The sequence below is a fragment of the Gopherus flavomarginatus genome, chromosome 1 (genome assembly GCF_025201925.1).
Source record: "Gopherus flavomarginatus isolate rGopFla2 chromosome 1, rGopFla2.mat.asm, whole genome shotgun sequence".
Taxonomy (NCBI): Eukaryota; Metazoa; Chordata; order Testudines; family Testudinidae; genus Gopherus; species Gopherus flavomarginatus.
In genome coordinates this window covers 46,422,014-46,436,569 of record NC_066617.1, presented here as the reverse complement: position 1 = coordinate 46,436,569, position 14,556 = coordinate 46,422,014, and the positions used below count along the sequence as shown (strand labels likewise).

General features: G+C 39.7%; 2 protein-coding genes across 7 annotated transcripts in view; one reads left to right on the top strand and one right to left on the bottom strand.

Annotated features, from left to right (window-relative positions):
* Positions 1-14,556, bottom strand: part of LOC127042848 (uncharacterized) — a 394,053-nt gene that overhangs the window by 166,444 nt on the left and 213,053 nt on the right. The gene's annotated exons all lie outside the window — the stretch shown is intronic.
* Positions 1-14,556, top strand: part of PTPRZ1 (protein tyrosine phosphatase receptor type Z1) — a 199,419-nt gene that overhangs the window by 47,059 nt on the left and 137,804 nt on the right. For all 6 annotated transcript variants that reach the window (XM_050935994.1, XM_050935993.1, XM_050935992.1 and 3 more), the window contains exon 2: positions 11,834-11,899. In XM_050935994.1, the coding sequence (XP_050791951.1) occupies positions 11,834-11,899 (66 nt within the window). The remainder of the gene's footprint in view (positions 1-11,833; positions 11,900-14,556) is intronic.

Here is a 14,556-nt window from a genome sequence, read left to right as displayed (position 1 = left end):
TTACACTGAGTTCCTTAAGCTTTGGATTAGGCTCATAAAATGATATTTTCGAAAGGACCTAAGCAATTTAGGCTTCTAAATTCCATTTTCAAAAGTGATTTAGCCATGTAGGAGCTTAATCCCATTTATTTTTTAAGAGACGTAGAGCTATGTGAAAAACGTATTTTTTGGTTCATTGGAAATTCTGAAAAATTTAGGAAAAAATGTTTTGGGTTGATCCAAAATTGAATTTTTTGGAGATTTTTAGCAAATTGCAAAGTTGGAAAAACTTGGTTTTGGTTCAACTACACATTTCGTTTAGCCAAAAATGAAATGTTTCATTTTGATTTTGGGCTTTTTCTACATTATTATTTGTTAAAAATCAAAGGAAATTTTGCAAGTAAGTCACTTCAAATCAAATAATCAAAATATTTCATTATGAGAATGTCAAAATGCGTTTTTTTGGTTGTGGTTTTTATTTTTTGTTTGTTTTTTTTAAAGGTTTGTGGGTTTGTTTGGTTTTTTTGTTTGTTTTGTTTACTGACACAATTTTTGGCAAATTCAATGTGAATTTGCAAAATGTTTTGGTCAACCCAAATCTGCATTTTTTTTCCTCGGGGAGGGAAGTTTTTTGAGAAAAATCTTTACCACCTCTACTCCTAAAGTCACTTTTTTTGAAAATGGCACTTAAGCTCTTAGATGCTTCTGAAAACTACTCACAATGGGTAGTTCACAGATCATTCCCTTCTTCTCCTCCACTCCCACCAAGTCTGGTTGGAAGTACAGTTAATTGTTTTTTTTGTCTGGGTGATTGTCATTGCAATTGACCAAAAATAAATAATGGCTGTGAAGTTTCTGGTTTTGTGTGACAGTGTTGAGACTATGCCTTGTTCTCAGGCTTTATCTCATTTTTGTTGCAAATATTTAATTTCCTTGCACTAGAAAGCCAAGATCTGTTGGCATTTGGTTAGGGAGCACTGACAGCTAAATGCCACAATATGTGAACTTTCATTTCCATTGAACTAATTTGAAACCTATGAGAGATTAGCTGACGGGAAGTTTTCCAGTTTAGTGTTACAGACAAAGTTCAAGATGACAAGTAACAAAAGGTCTTAACCTGCATTTTGTGGCTCAACAAACAAATAGAGATATGGTGCACCAGTACCACACAAGAATTGGTAAAAGGCCTTTTTATTGTGTTATCAAAACGTTGGTCTATATGGTGGATGGTGATTGCAGAAAGGTAAAGTTTCATATTTTCAATGATTGATTAAACACTGTATCTTTGCTAAGGAAAATGATCTAAGCTTGGATAGCTTGTTGCCCATCATCCTAAAAGGCTGTTATTTCAGCATTTGGGGGCAACTTTTAGAACTAAATTTGTCTGTTAACTGAATTCAGCAGATACTTGGAGAGAAAAAATATGAAATGGATTCTGCATAGATTCTGTATTCTGAAATTAGCTGAATTCTGACTCTCTTCAGGTTTATCTGAAATATGTGCAAATCAGCATTGTGTGTGTGTGTGTGTGTGCGCGCACCATATTCTGGCTGGCCATGTTGCTTCACACAACCCCTAAACAGCTTCTTATGCAGATTTCTCCAAGGATGAGAGCATAGCGATCACATGTGTTCTACTCTAGGTATATTTGTGCACGTGATTCCTGAGCCCCACCTTGGAATGCTTTTGGGAAGCTCTTGTGAATTCAAAGAGAGCCTGCAAAGTGCCAGTTTTCTGGGATTTCAGAGAACCAGGATTAGGGAACAGTTATGCCTCACAGTTCCTCTCATAGATCCCTTTTCTCTCACATATGCATATCCAGGAGAGCCAGCATTTGGCCCTAAAAATATACCAGGTGGTAACAGGAATATAAATAGCAATACACTGAAATGAAGAATAGAAAGTGAGTCCAGTAGAAGAAATATCATGAGTATAGATTTAAGAATTGCCATTACCTCAGTATCTGCAGTATTCCCTGTACTTTACTAACACATATTTTAGGGAAAATCGCAAGTACTGAGGTCCTGGTTTTACCCTAAGGTCAATGAACACTCTCTAAGTACAGCCAATGTACAACACACCAGTATGTTTACAGTCTAGAAATGTAATGAAGCTTTGCTGTATAGAACTGTGCAGCACATTCATTTATTACTGATGTAAAAATATCAAACCCTTATTGGGTTGAGGTCCAGATGGTTGCTGGCCTACATCTCGTGCCAGACTCAATGTTAGGGAGTAAGAACCTTGTTAGTATCCATGTTAGTAACTGCATGAAATGGGTGAAGACGGGGCCATGACCTCCTGTACCCCTAGGTTGGCCAGTGAGCTGGCTGGACATAGAGGGAAGCATACACTGTATCCTCTGCAGTGGAGCGACCATTCCAGCATGCTTTCCCTAGGAGCATTGATTTAACCAGAATTCCTCCCCTCAGAATATCTCCTTTGCACCCTCTCTGGTGCAATTACTGAAGATAGGAAATGAGAATCTAATGGTTTATAAAATCGACTTCCCATATCCTGCTTTACTAAGTATATTGACAGATTTAAAAATAGTGCAGGCAACCAGTAAATTGCATGAAGATTTTTAGCAAAAATTGTGATGACTGTTTTTCCTGAACATGTTAATTGCTTGTTCTTTTTTAATAGGTCAGCAAAAGCTCAGGAAAAGTGGATGTGCATTCAGTCTGTAGGCTGGGAAGAATTCTGGAAACTATCTATGTAATGGTTCCTGCCTTGGGCATATCCAAACCTGAGGCATGACATGGACTGGCATTGTGTTATAAATACTAAAAATATGCAGTGGGATCATCTGGGTAGTTATTAGAATGCACTGATGAAACTTTCAAGGCATGCTGCTTCTATACATTGAGAAGATCATTAGTAGGATGCACAAGAACGGCCTTCATTGTTAATATTAAGTGTTTTATCTTTTATGACATCTCTTGCCCAAGGTTAATCAGATAGTAAAGTCATATGCATTTACATTTATTTAATTGGTCAATACACTCTCTTCTAACTATTAGAGCACAGTGTTAAGATCTTGCTAAAGTCACACAATAAATGAGCTTAATGTAGTTCCCTGTAGGCATTTCTCACCTCTTCTCTAAAAAAAATTAAAAATCCCTACATAATATGTCATACTGACAGACCATTTACTGAGTGACAGAGGTACTCAACACTTACTACACTTACCAAACAGATGTATTTAAGAAAAAGCACTAAGCACCGGGAAATATTATGGTAACCTAAAAACAACTGTGTGGCTACTTTTGGTCATTGTTGACTTTTTAATGGTGACCAACATATGTGGCATACGTACCATACATTCAGTCTCTCGCCGACAGCAGCCTGAAAAAATTCATCAAATTCAATAACAAATCTTTGGGAAAAAATGATGCTGCCAAGAATGGTTGGAAAGTAGCCAAGAAAAATGATAAATGACAGCCAGAAAATGCAATAATAGATAATGTAATGTGTTTGCAGCTTCTTGGGCATAGCAGTGTGAATCACTCATTAACTCTATGTTTCCAGGCTTCTCCTGTAACCCATCTGTCAGGAAAAAAATTTTAATGTAGAGCTGCAAAGTGTGAATGTCCGCTTGCAATGAATATTTCTAAGCCTATACAAAACTTTAGCATGTCCATACCTGGCTGGGTGCACAGAAGAAAGAAGATAGGCAAGTTTTATTCCAGTCTGCTTTGTAATGGAAGAACACACTGCTGAGGAGAATTTAAATGAGGGGAGTGAAATAAAACCTCATCTCTAGACCCTGGCCTGATCTTGCTGTCCTTGAAATCTATGAGAGTTTTGCATATCAGTTTCACTGGACTCTCTGTGGACTACTAACCATAACACTGCTAGTTTGAATGCTTTTGTGTGTGTTTAAAAGTTATTTTAGTTTTATAAAATGCCCTTGGTGCAATCTCTAGACATACATGCAGATCAATATTAAAAGCAGGTAATCCCCATCTTCCAAATGACAACAAATCCTCACAAAGAGGACTCTATCTCCATGAAGGGCAAAGGACATTCAGACTCTTAAAATCACCCACCCTTTCTGGCAAATGTCTAGAGGCCAGATTCTGCTCACTTAAACCCATGCAACCCTATTTATTTGAATATTGCATGGATGTAAGTTAAACAGAACTTGCCACTGAGTGAATACTAACACCTTGCTAAGCAATTAGAAGGTCAGTAAATTTGGACTCTGTCAGACAAATAGGGAAAACAAATGGTTTCAACTTTAGAGATGGTGCACAAGAACAGGACATTTCTAACAGCTTGATTCTGCAACTCTTAACTACTACTAAGTAGCTTTTGCTCCCCTGAGTTCTTTGAGGATACTTATGATAGTCATAAGAAAAGCTAGGCCCAAAAGTAAGTATGGCTTGATAGATGTGAGATTAACAATGAGGTATAGTCTTACTAAGAACTAATAGTAAAAAAAAACCTTCCCAAAGTCCAGTTAGAAGTGCCTGCTAATGCCTTAGTTGTAGTATTTACATGAAGTTGTGTTTATAATGTTTATAGTACATATATTAATAAAATTGCAGTGCTGAAATGCCTTGTTTGTGGGGATAGGGAAACCTAAAAGTTTTCATACTGGGAAAACATTCAAATATAAAGATTAAAAAGCAATAAACTCATTTATGTTTTACTTGTATTTAATATTTTTCTAGCCATACTCTTTCCTAATTACTGAATTGTAATGGATGCAGATGCTGTTCTCAGTTTTTCTATGGAACGTTAATGAAGTGTGTGAGGATTGAACAGATATAACTAAGATCAAAATATGGCCCATGGTTTTTAAATAAAATCCATTTCTGTCATATGCTAGACCTGTTAAAGACATGCCCCTTCTGCCATGAGCAATGTCTCCTGCGTTGGAGCTTGTGAGGAGGGTTCCTGGCTGGATCTGAGGTTTTTAAAGGCCTTTTATGCTCTCTGGCCCCTTTGCCCAATGTCAGTAATATAAAGGAGCCAGAACAAATGAGGGTCACAGGCATAGAAGTGTTTTTGTTTTTATTGACAGAACTATTCATTATTTACTTTTGCATTTAACTAATAAAAATTTCTGGGCATGAGTCAATCTTACATACCCAGAAGTAAAGTAGGAGTAACTTCACTAAGGTAAATGGAGCTAAACTGGTAGTTTAACTGATGAGGTGAATGGGGGTAAAATTGATGTAAGTGAAAGGAGACTCTGGGTATTTATATTTATAATAGTGAAAAATAACTACTAGATCTTGTCTTGGCAGTACTCCATTTTAACCAGAAAATTATCTTCCTCCATTTTCTCCTCCTAGCTAAGGACTGGAACATGCAAAAAGGCCAACAATGAATGAGTCACCCTGGTAGTAACCCATTTTCATCAGAGTAGCCTCTTGCCAGAAATGTCCCTTAAGTGCCAGTAGAAATGCTATGTGCACCACTGAAATCCATTTGTGCAGAAATAAAAGAAAATTAGTTTCACAGCCTCACAAGGAAATTTTTGGCCTGGTAGAAGTGTGGGGGAATAGGGAAATGAAATGAAAAGCATTTTAATTATTTTTCATTCCTATCTGACTTTTATATAAAGGTAGCCGTGCAACTGGCTAAAACATAGAATCATAGACTATTAGGGTTGGAAGAGACCTCAGGAGGTCATCTAGTCCAACCCCCTGCTCCAAGCAGGACCAATCCCCAGATTTTTACCCCAGTTCCCTTAATGGCCCCCTCAAGGATTGAACTTACAACCCTGGGTTTAGTAGGCCAATGCTCAAACCCCTGAGCTATCCCTCCCCCCCATGATCCTATGACTCCACCAACTTGCTGTATGAATAAATCAAAAGCTGTGGAAACATGTTCTGCAGCTTCAGGCAAGCCTATGTGCACAGGAAAACATGGAGTATTTTTGCTTTATAAAATAAAACCTCTGGTATTAGAGTTCAAACTATTTTTAGGTATTGGATGAAATACTGTGGGTCAATTTTACAAAAGCCATGTTGCCATCAATTTTTAAAATCAAGCGTTTGGTCCAGAAATTAGTTTCTAATAATGCACATTTGACTTCATTTTTTGTTTCCTCTTTAAATTATTTTCTTCTTCCATTCAGCTAAAATAAAATTTTAATTTAAACACAATAAAGCATTGCATTTACTTGGATGCCTACTCCTAGGTAGCCAGGAATAAAGTGGTTGTAGATTTGTTAATTGTAACACACAATAAATTACACAAAGATATCCCACACCTATTTTGTCCATACATCTTCAGCTGGTCAACCTCAAGTATTTACACAAAGCATTACTGTATTTTCTCATAGTAGTATTACACCAGTACCACTGAGGAAAAACTGCTGCATTTGTGTCCTCTCTCTGTCTTTCACTCACTCTTTCTTTTCAAACTCTCCCCTCCCCAGCTGTGCATTACTTCCACCATCACCTTCCTCAAAAGCAGTTCATTCTGTGTGTGTGTGTACTGCAGTTTTCAATTTTTTAAAATGGAAAGAGAGCAATAGGAAAAAGTTAACAATTGCAAATACGGGAAAGCATAGTATTTGTAAATCAGTTTTCTGTGAGGGTTTTGTAAAGAGTACAATAGGTGAATAGCAGAGTAAAAAGAAGGTGTATGAACTTAGAAAATCCTCTGGCATTTATACAGGCTTCCCACAAGATTTACTGGGTATAAAAGTGTATAATGCACCAAAAAAGTGAATCTTTCTCCTTTTTTTCTTGTTCATTGAAGCTATCACTCCTTGTCCATCAGACCTCTCCGTATGGAATTTTAAAAGTGGTAGTATTCTCTCGCGCCCAAACTCTGCTTCATTAGCATATGAATGCCCAACGGATTGTTTGATGTAACAATTAGGAGAACAACAGATAAAGGAGGAAATTGGAGACAGCAATTAACACCTGGGAATCAGGGCTTAAATAGCTTTCTTTTACATATTGATTAAAATAAAAGACTGATAATGTGGTACAGAAAAAGTGCTAATATACATAACGCATGGCTTGGCTGTCACTTTCAGTTACACTCTACACATAGCTCACTTACCACTTTGCCTCCTAAGGGCCTTATCCTGCTGTTTTTGTGCACACCAAATTCTGTTGACTACAGTGGATGTACACATGTATAGGGGCTGCAAGATTTCAGGGGAAATGTCTTAAAGGAGTTGGAGTCATGTGGATGATTCAGGTGTCCTGTCAGAATCAGCAACATGCTCCAGGGAAACAACTGGAAAATTATTGTGATATATATGTAAATATTCTTGCTCAGAAGCAACTATAATTGTAATGCCCTATAATCAATAATATATGATGGCTTTCTTCCAAGGTTCCTGGTGAAAATAATATAGGGACCTTGCTGAGCTAACTTGTTTGTTTTTGTAAAATTTTATCAATGGCACAATATGAGCAGAGTTTTACAACATCTTACAGCTTTTTCTCAAAAAAGATAATCAGTACATGCACTTGGTATGCCTGCATAGTTAATTGTTTTCTGCAGTAGGTTACAGTGTGCTTCTTTTGAACAATGTTTAAAGAAACTTGTCATAAACAGATAGCTAAGGGTTAATGTCTCTTACACCTGGAAAGAAGTAATCTGAAACACCTGACCAGAGGACCAATCAGGAAACAAGACTTTTTCAAATCTGGGTGGAGGGTTTTTTGTGTGTGAGTCCTTTGTTCTTGGGTCTTCTGCCTGCACTCTCTCGGCTATGAGAAGTGATTTCTGTTTCCTGCTTTCTAATCTTCTGTTTCCAAGTTGTAAGTACAATATAGTAAGGCAGTAAGGTTTCTATTTTTTTTTTGTATTTACATGGATATAGTTGCTGGAGTGCTTTGAATTGTATTCTTTTTGAATAAGGCTGTTTATTCAATATTCTGTTAAACAAATGACCCTGTATTTGTCACCTTGATACAGAGAGACCATTTTTATGTTATGACCCTAAAATATGACAGGGATTCTCAAAACCCCTGCAGCCTCTGTCTAAACATGAGGGCCTAGATTCTGCTTTTATCACCTGTGCACACCAATAAAGTCACAGGAGTTGTATGGGCATTAGTGAGAGCAGAGTTTGGTCTGAGGTTATTTAATGGTGGATATTCATCTAAAAACAAAACTACATAAATCAAGGTATAATACGCACTTTTAATAGTAACCAATTTTTCTATTCAGTGCTGAAATTCCAGTGCAGAAAGTTTTGTTTCCCTTATCAAATGAAGTCCAGTCACATGCTGGACAAAGAAAGACTTAGGCCTGGTCTACACTATGCGTTTAAACTGATTTTAGCAGCATTAAACCGATTTAACCCTGCACCTGTCCACACAACGAGGCCCTTTATATCGATATAAAGGGCTCTTTAAACCAGTTTCTGTACTCCTCCCCGACGAGAGGAGTAGCGCTGAAATCGGTATTGCCATGTCTGATTAGGGTTAGTGTGGCCGCAAATCGACGGTACTGACCTTCGGGCAGTATCCGACCACTCTGGAAAGCAATCTGAACTCAGATGCACTGGCCAGGTAGACAGGAAAAGCCCCGCAAACTTTTGAAATTCATTTCCTGTTTGGCCAGCATGGAGCTGTGATCAGCACGAATGGCGATGCAGTCCCAAATCCAAAAAGAGCCCCAGCTTGGACCGTATGGGAGATACTGGATCTGATCACTGTATGGGGAGACAAATCTGTTCTATCACAGCTCCGTTACAGAAGACAAAATGCCAAAGCATTTGAAAAAAATCTCCAGGCTATGATACAGAGTCCACAGCACAGCGCTGTGTGACAAGCGTAACGGAAAGCCAAAGAATCAAATAGATGCTCATGGAGGGAGGGAGGGAGTACTGAGGACTCCAGCTATCCCACAGTCCCCGCAGTCTCCAAAAAGCATTTGCATTCTTGGCTGAGCTCCCAATGCCTGTAGGGTCAAACACATTGTCTGGGGTGGTTAAGGGTATATCTTGTCAATTTACCCCCTCTTTCCCCCCATGAAAGAAAAGGGAAAAAAATCGTTTCTTGACTTTTTCAATGTCACCGTATGTCTACTGCATGCTGCTGGTAGACACGGTGCTGTGGCACTGAACAGCAGCATCCTCTCTCCTTCCTTCCCTGGTGGCAGATGATACAGTGCAGAAGGACTGGTAGCCATCCTCGTCATCATCCTGTGAGTGCTCCTGGCTTGCCTCAGGTGAGGTCGGCTGGGGGCGCCTGGGTAAAAATAAGAATGACTCCCGATCATCCCGGCAGATGGTACAGAACAGCTGGTAACCGTCTTCATCATAGCAACTGGGGGTTGAGCTCCATCAGCCCCCCCTCTTTCATGTGTAAAGAAAAGATTCTGTACTGCCTGGACTATCATAGCAGCGGGATGCTGGACTCCTTTCCCCCACACCGTTTAATGTCCTGCCTGGACTATCATAGCAGCTGGAGGCTGCCTCCACCTCATTTTATCTCACTAAAAAGTCAGTGTTTCTTATTCCTGCATTCTTTATTACTTCATCACACAAATGGGGGGAAACTGCAATGGTAGCCCAGGAGGGTTGGGGGAGGAGGGAAGCAACGGGTGGGGTTGTTGCAGAGGCACCCCCTAGAATGGCATGCAGCTCATCATTTCTGCGGGATCTGACACAGAGCAGCTGTGCTCTCTGGTACACTGGTTCTCTAATACACTTGCCCCATATACTAGGCAGGACTGACTCTATTTTTAGATACAACATAAAGGAGGGAATGACCCGGGGAGTCATTCCCATTTTTGTCTTTGCGCCCCTGGCCGACCTCAGTGAAGGCCAGCCAGGAGCACCCATGACAGCAGCAGACAGTACAGAATGACTGATAACCATCGTCTCATCGTCAATTTACAATGGCATGGCAGATGGTACAGAACGACTGATAACCGTCTCTGCTATCTTACAAAGGCAAATAAATGCTGCTGTGTAGCGCAGCAGTACCGCCTCTGACAGCGGCATCCAGTACACATACGGTGACAGTGACAAAAGGCAAAACAGGCTCCATGGTTGCCATGCTATGGCGTCTGCCAGGGCAATCCAGGGAAAAAGGGCATGAAATGATTGTCTGCCGTTGCTTTCACGGAGGAAGGAATGAGTGATGACATTTACCCAGAATCACCCGCGACACTGTTTGTTTTTGCACCATCATGCACTGGGATCTCAACCCAGAATTCCAATGGGCGGGGAAGACTGCGAGAACTACGGGATAGCTACCCACAGTGCAATGCTCCAGAAGTCGACGCTAGCCTCGGTACATGGATGCACACTGCTGAATTATTGTGCTTTGTGTGGCCGCGTGCACTCGACTTTATACAATCTGTTTTACAAAACCGGTTTATATAAAATCGGGATAATCCTGTAGTGTAGACATACCCTTAGAGTGAAATCCTGGCCCCTTGAAGTCAATGTCAAAATTCTCACTGACTTCAGTGGAGCCAGAATTGACCATTTCTGAAGGGCCACGAAGGAATACATTTTCTGGAAGTGGGAGTTTCTGGTGCCAGTTGCTGTACTTTAGATGTGATGGAGAATGGAAAGAAGGGAATGAGGACGGAATGAAGACTGGAAAGAAGAAAGATATGTTTCATTAGTCCTGCTACCTACAAGTATATCAAATGTGGATGAGCAAAGGCTTTAAAAGTGGTCAATAATCTACATTCAAATAAAACTACTAAAATACATTACTATTTTGTGCATATTTGCTTATAAGACCAATGTAGACTGCAATATTGATGGCATTAGTGTTTTGTTTATCCTATATTTACCATTCAAAATCTAAAACAGGTGAATTTAATAAATGTCTAGGCATTAGAAATGATAATTCACTTGTGTCACACTGTCTGGAGTGGCTCATGACTGTGAGAGCCTACCTCAGGGCAGAAACCCCAAAGTGGTAGAGTGTTCTATAATTAGATTTCACCAAGCCATTAACAAATGTGAACTCCTGGATCACTATACTGGTCTAACTATGGAGCCACAGACAGTCCCCCTAGCCTCTCCAGTCTAAATGAGCTTTTATGACAAAAATTACATCATATTTAATTTTATGTTGCTTCCAATCACAAGAGACCAGTCACTTACCCCAGATCAATTGGTACACTAGATCTTACACCAAAGACAATGCTGGAAGCCAGTTCTATAGTAAACTAACTAAAGGTTTATTAGCTAAGAAAAGGACATGAGAGTTATTGAGAGTTTAAATATAGGCACTGGTGAGTCACAGTTTGTAACTCCAATGGTGGCAGTAATGTTATAAATTGCCACATTCCCAAAAGTCTCTTCCAGAATATCCAAAAGGTGTCTGAGGAACTCTGTTTTGCATCTGGTACACTTCCCTATAAGAGTCCAAATAGTCCAGAAATGCCAGACCTTTCCTTGAGTCCATACTTCTCACAGAAAACAAGCTGACAATGTCACTACCCACATGGGCTTTTCCTTTGATAATGGAGTGAGGAATGCATTTTGAGTCTTTGACCTCTGATCATCACACACAATGGCCACTTGCTTTGAAGTTAGCACTTTTTCTGTTAAAGTTCTTCATCTCAATTCCACAAGGCTTCTTTCTTGTTTGATGTGTTATTTAGTCCCAGGGGTATACACAATGTAAATGTTTGCTACAACATTATAATGGGATGCAATAAGTAAAAACAATGCAAATAACATCCCACTAGTATTCAAGACATTTAAATACTAAATACACTCATACCTTTAACAATCACTTTGATCTATACTAACATACAAGTGAATTGGACTGGGGTTCTGGCATGAGCTGGTACCTGGTCTACCGGCATCACAACTTGTTTGTGGATTCATCCCTTCTTTTTTTTTTTTTTTTTTGTTACTGATACTTTTCTGTTTTTATTATTTTTTTTGTAGATTTGGTTTATGGATACTATAGACAGCAGAGAAAAATGATTGAAGAGATTGACTGGTCCTATACAGGTAAATGCATTATGTGACTGAAGAAAATATTTTGATTTGATATTTCACATTCACTATTATAACTCTTGGGGTCTGCAATATAGCTGTAGCTAAAGTTGTACTGGGGACTGAGTTTTATATTATACAGAGTTTGAAATTTAAGTCTGGAAAGTTTCAGGAACAAATATTGATTCAAGTTGCTGTAGAACAGGCTAGATTTGTTTTCATTGAATTTGTTACACTCAAAACAGCATGGCTCTGATTAAGCAAAGTGGTTTAACATGCAACGGTCTTTAAGACTTGAGTACTCACCTTCTATTGTTAGGCGTTCTCTCTCATCACCTGTATATCATAATTTGGGGATTATGCCAGGCAGACAGGCCATGGCTGGCTGAGGGGTAGCGAAATTACCTGCACCTGCTCTATGTCCACTCCTGGAACTTGGTAGGATTAGCTTTGCAGCACCTGACTGTCTTTTTTTCACACCAGCTACCAGGATCAGTCAGTTTGATACAGAGCTCCCATCTGTGGGAGGGGAGGGCTTTAGTGCTGCTTGGGATTTACCCACACTTGTCTTCAGTATGGATTGAATAACAGGTGAATAAGACTTATACAGATGGGCTGTATTAGAACTTCAGGATCCCAGATTTTGCTGTAAAGGACTGTGATCTTTCAGATGTAAATAATGCTTTAGAACAAAATTAACATTTCAATACATCTTACTCAGAGCCAATTTTAAAAAATGCAAAGTAACATATAGTAGCTGTATATAGCCACATACTTTTTGTATAACTTTAATTTGCTTAATCACTGTCAAAAAGCACCAGTATGAGAAGAATCAGGAACCTGGCAAATTTCAGCTTTTAATATCTTTAGTTCAAAAAGTTTCTGAAGCCACAGATAACTTTTTAAATCTAAAAACAGCTCTAAATTGATTTTAGTCTCCATCTCTCAGTTTGTAAGGCAAAACCTTTTCTTCCATGGTAGAACATGTATAACAAGTTTGAGCCCAGAGAGAATTGAAGCAGGCAAGTCGTAAACCACTTAACAATGAGTTTATAATGGAAACACCTACTCAGACACTTTGCGCTATAGTATCCCTGGGCAAGATCAATCAGCACAACTTTCCTTATTCAAATTCCTTCTCTGTCTTTTGTAACTATTATGCTGTATAAAAGCAGAGTTGATCACAAAGAATGCATATGCTCAGAGGCCAAATCCTGATCCCTGTGCAAAGAACTAGTAAAGCGTTTTTGCATGTTTTTGCATAGGGGATTGATATGGGGGTCAGGGCAGGACAGAACCTCCCCTTAGGCCACAAAATACCATCAGAGCTTTTTTCCAGCTGCTACTACACCCTCAGGACTGCAGTAACACCTCTAATCCACGGGCATCCTCTCTGCCTGATTTTTTTAAAGCTGGATCTGTACCATTCAGATGGACAGACTTAACCTCTAAGAAGTTTGTATGTGGCTGGGACCGCACTGCACAGCTCAACTGCACAGCTCTGTTGCTGTGAGACCTCCTAAGACTCTTTTTGCAAAGTCTTTCCTGGTCTTACATGTTCTATCTCCTTCTGGATGCATTTGTTGTCACCAAAACTTGAATTTGTCTATGTACTCAATTTTGCCAGCTCTCATAATTTTATCATAACTGTCATGATATTTGGTGTGTTTCTTAAAGCTCCAGCTCCTGGAGTCAAGAGATACATTAAAACTTCAGCTTTGATTTTTTAAAAGTAAGTTTCTAGTCCTCATGGTTGCAGAGAACAGCTCTAAAATGTAACAACCTGAGAGCATTCTAAAAGCTCAAAGCCAGAAGGCAAATAAAAAGAACCCAACCTTTGTTTATTAAATCTCAACATTTTTAAGCCAGTCACATGAATTTTTAAGGCTTGACTGATGATTTTTGAATGCTCAAGGTTGGCAATACAAGGTACGAGGTATGCACATACCTTGTTGCATATGGAAACTAGGGGTTTGGTGCATAAACTTGCATGCACAAGTTTGAATGTACAGCCCAAACTGAGAGAGTGTACTCATTCTTTGCTCAGACTCAAATTGTGCTTGGATTTGATAGCCTTGAATCCTGAGCACTAAAGAGCTTGAGAAATTACCCTCTGTGCCTGTTGCCTTGTGGCAGCTTTGTGGGCTTTTGGGGCTCTCCAACCACTGAGTTTCATCAGCATGAGGTAGAAGAATTCCCTCTCCTGCAGTTGCACCATTTACTTTAGACAGGGGCCTGTAAGTCTGATCTGCTAGTAAACAGCAATATAGCCAGGTTTGGACAAACTTCACCCTGCCCACAAATGTTCGTCTAGAGTTACTATATTTCAGGTTATCAAAAAGAGGACACTCTGTGGAGGAGGTGAAGGAGCTAAATGAGAAGAGCGGAACATAGATGGGAGGTACAGCTGGGGATGTTGGAGGGGACACGTGTGGTAGGGGTACTTATTGGAGATGGGGGGCAGTGACAGGACAAGCCCAGGATGCAGCAATAGTTGTCAATCAGCACCTCCCTGTGGGACACCCTTCCCAAGGCTGGGAGCCTAGGCCTGGGTGGGCAGGATCCGGCAGCTGTGGCTTGCAGGGGAATGGACCAATCAGCTATGAATGCAGGGGAGGGACCAATCGGGAAGTGGACCAATTGGGGCTCTTTCTGAACTGCAACCTGTCTGC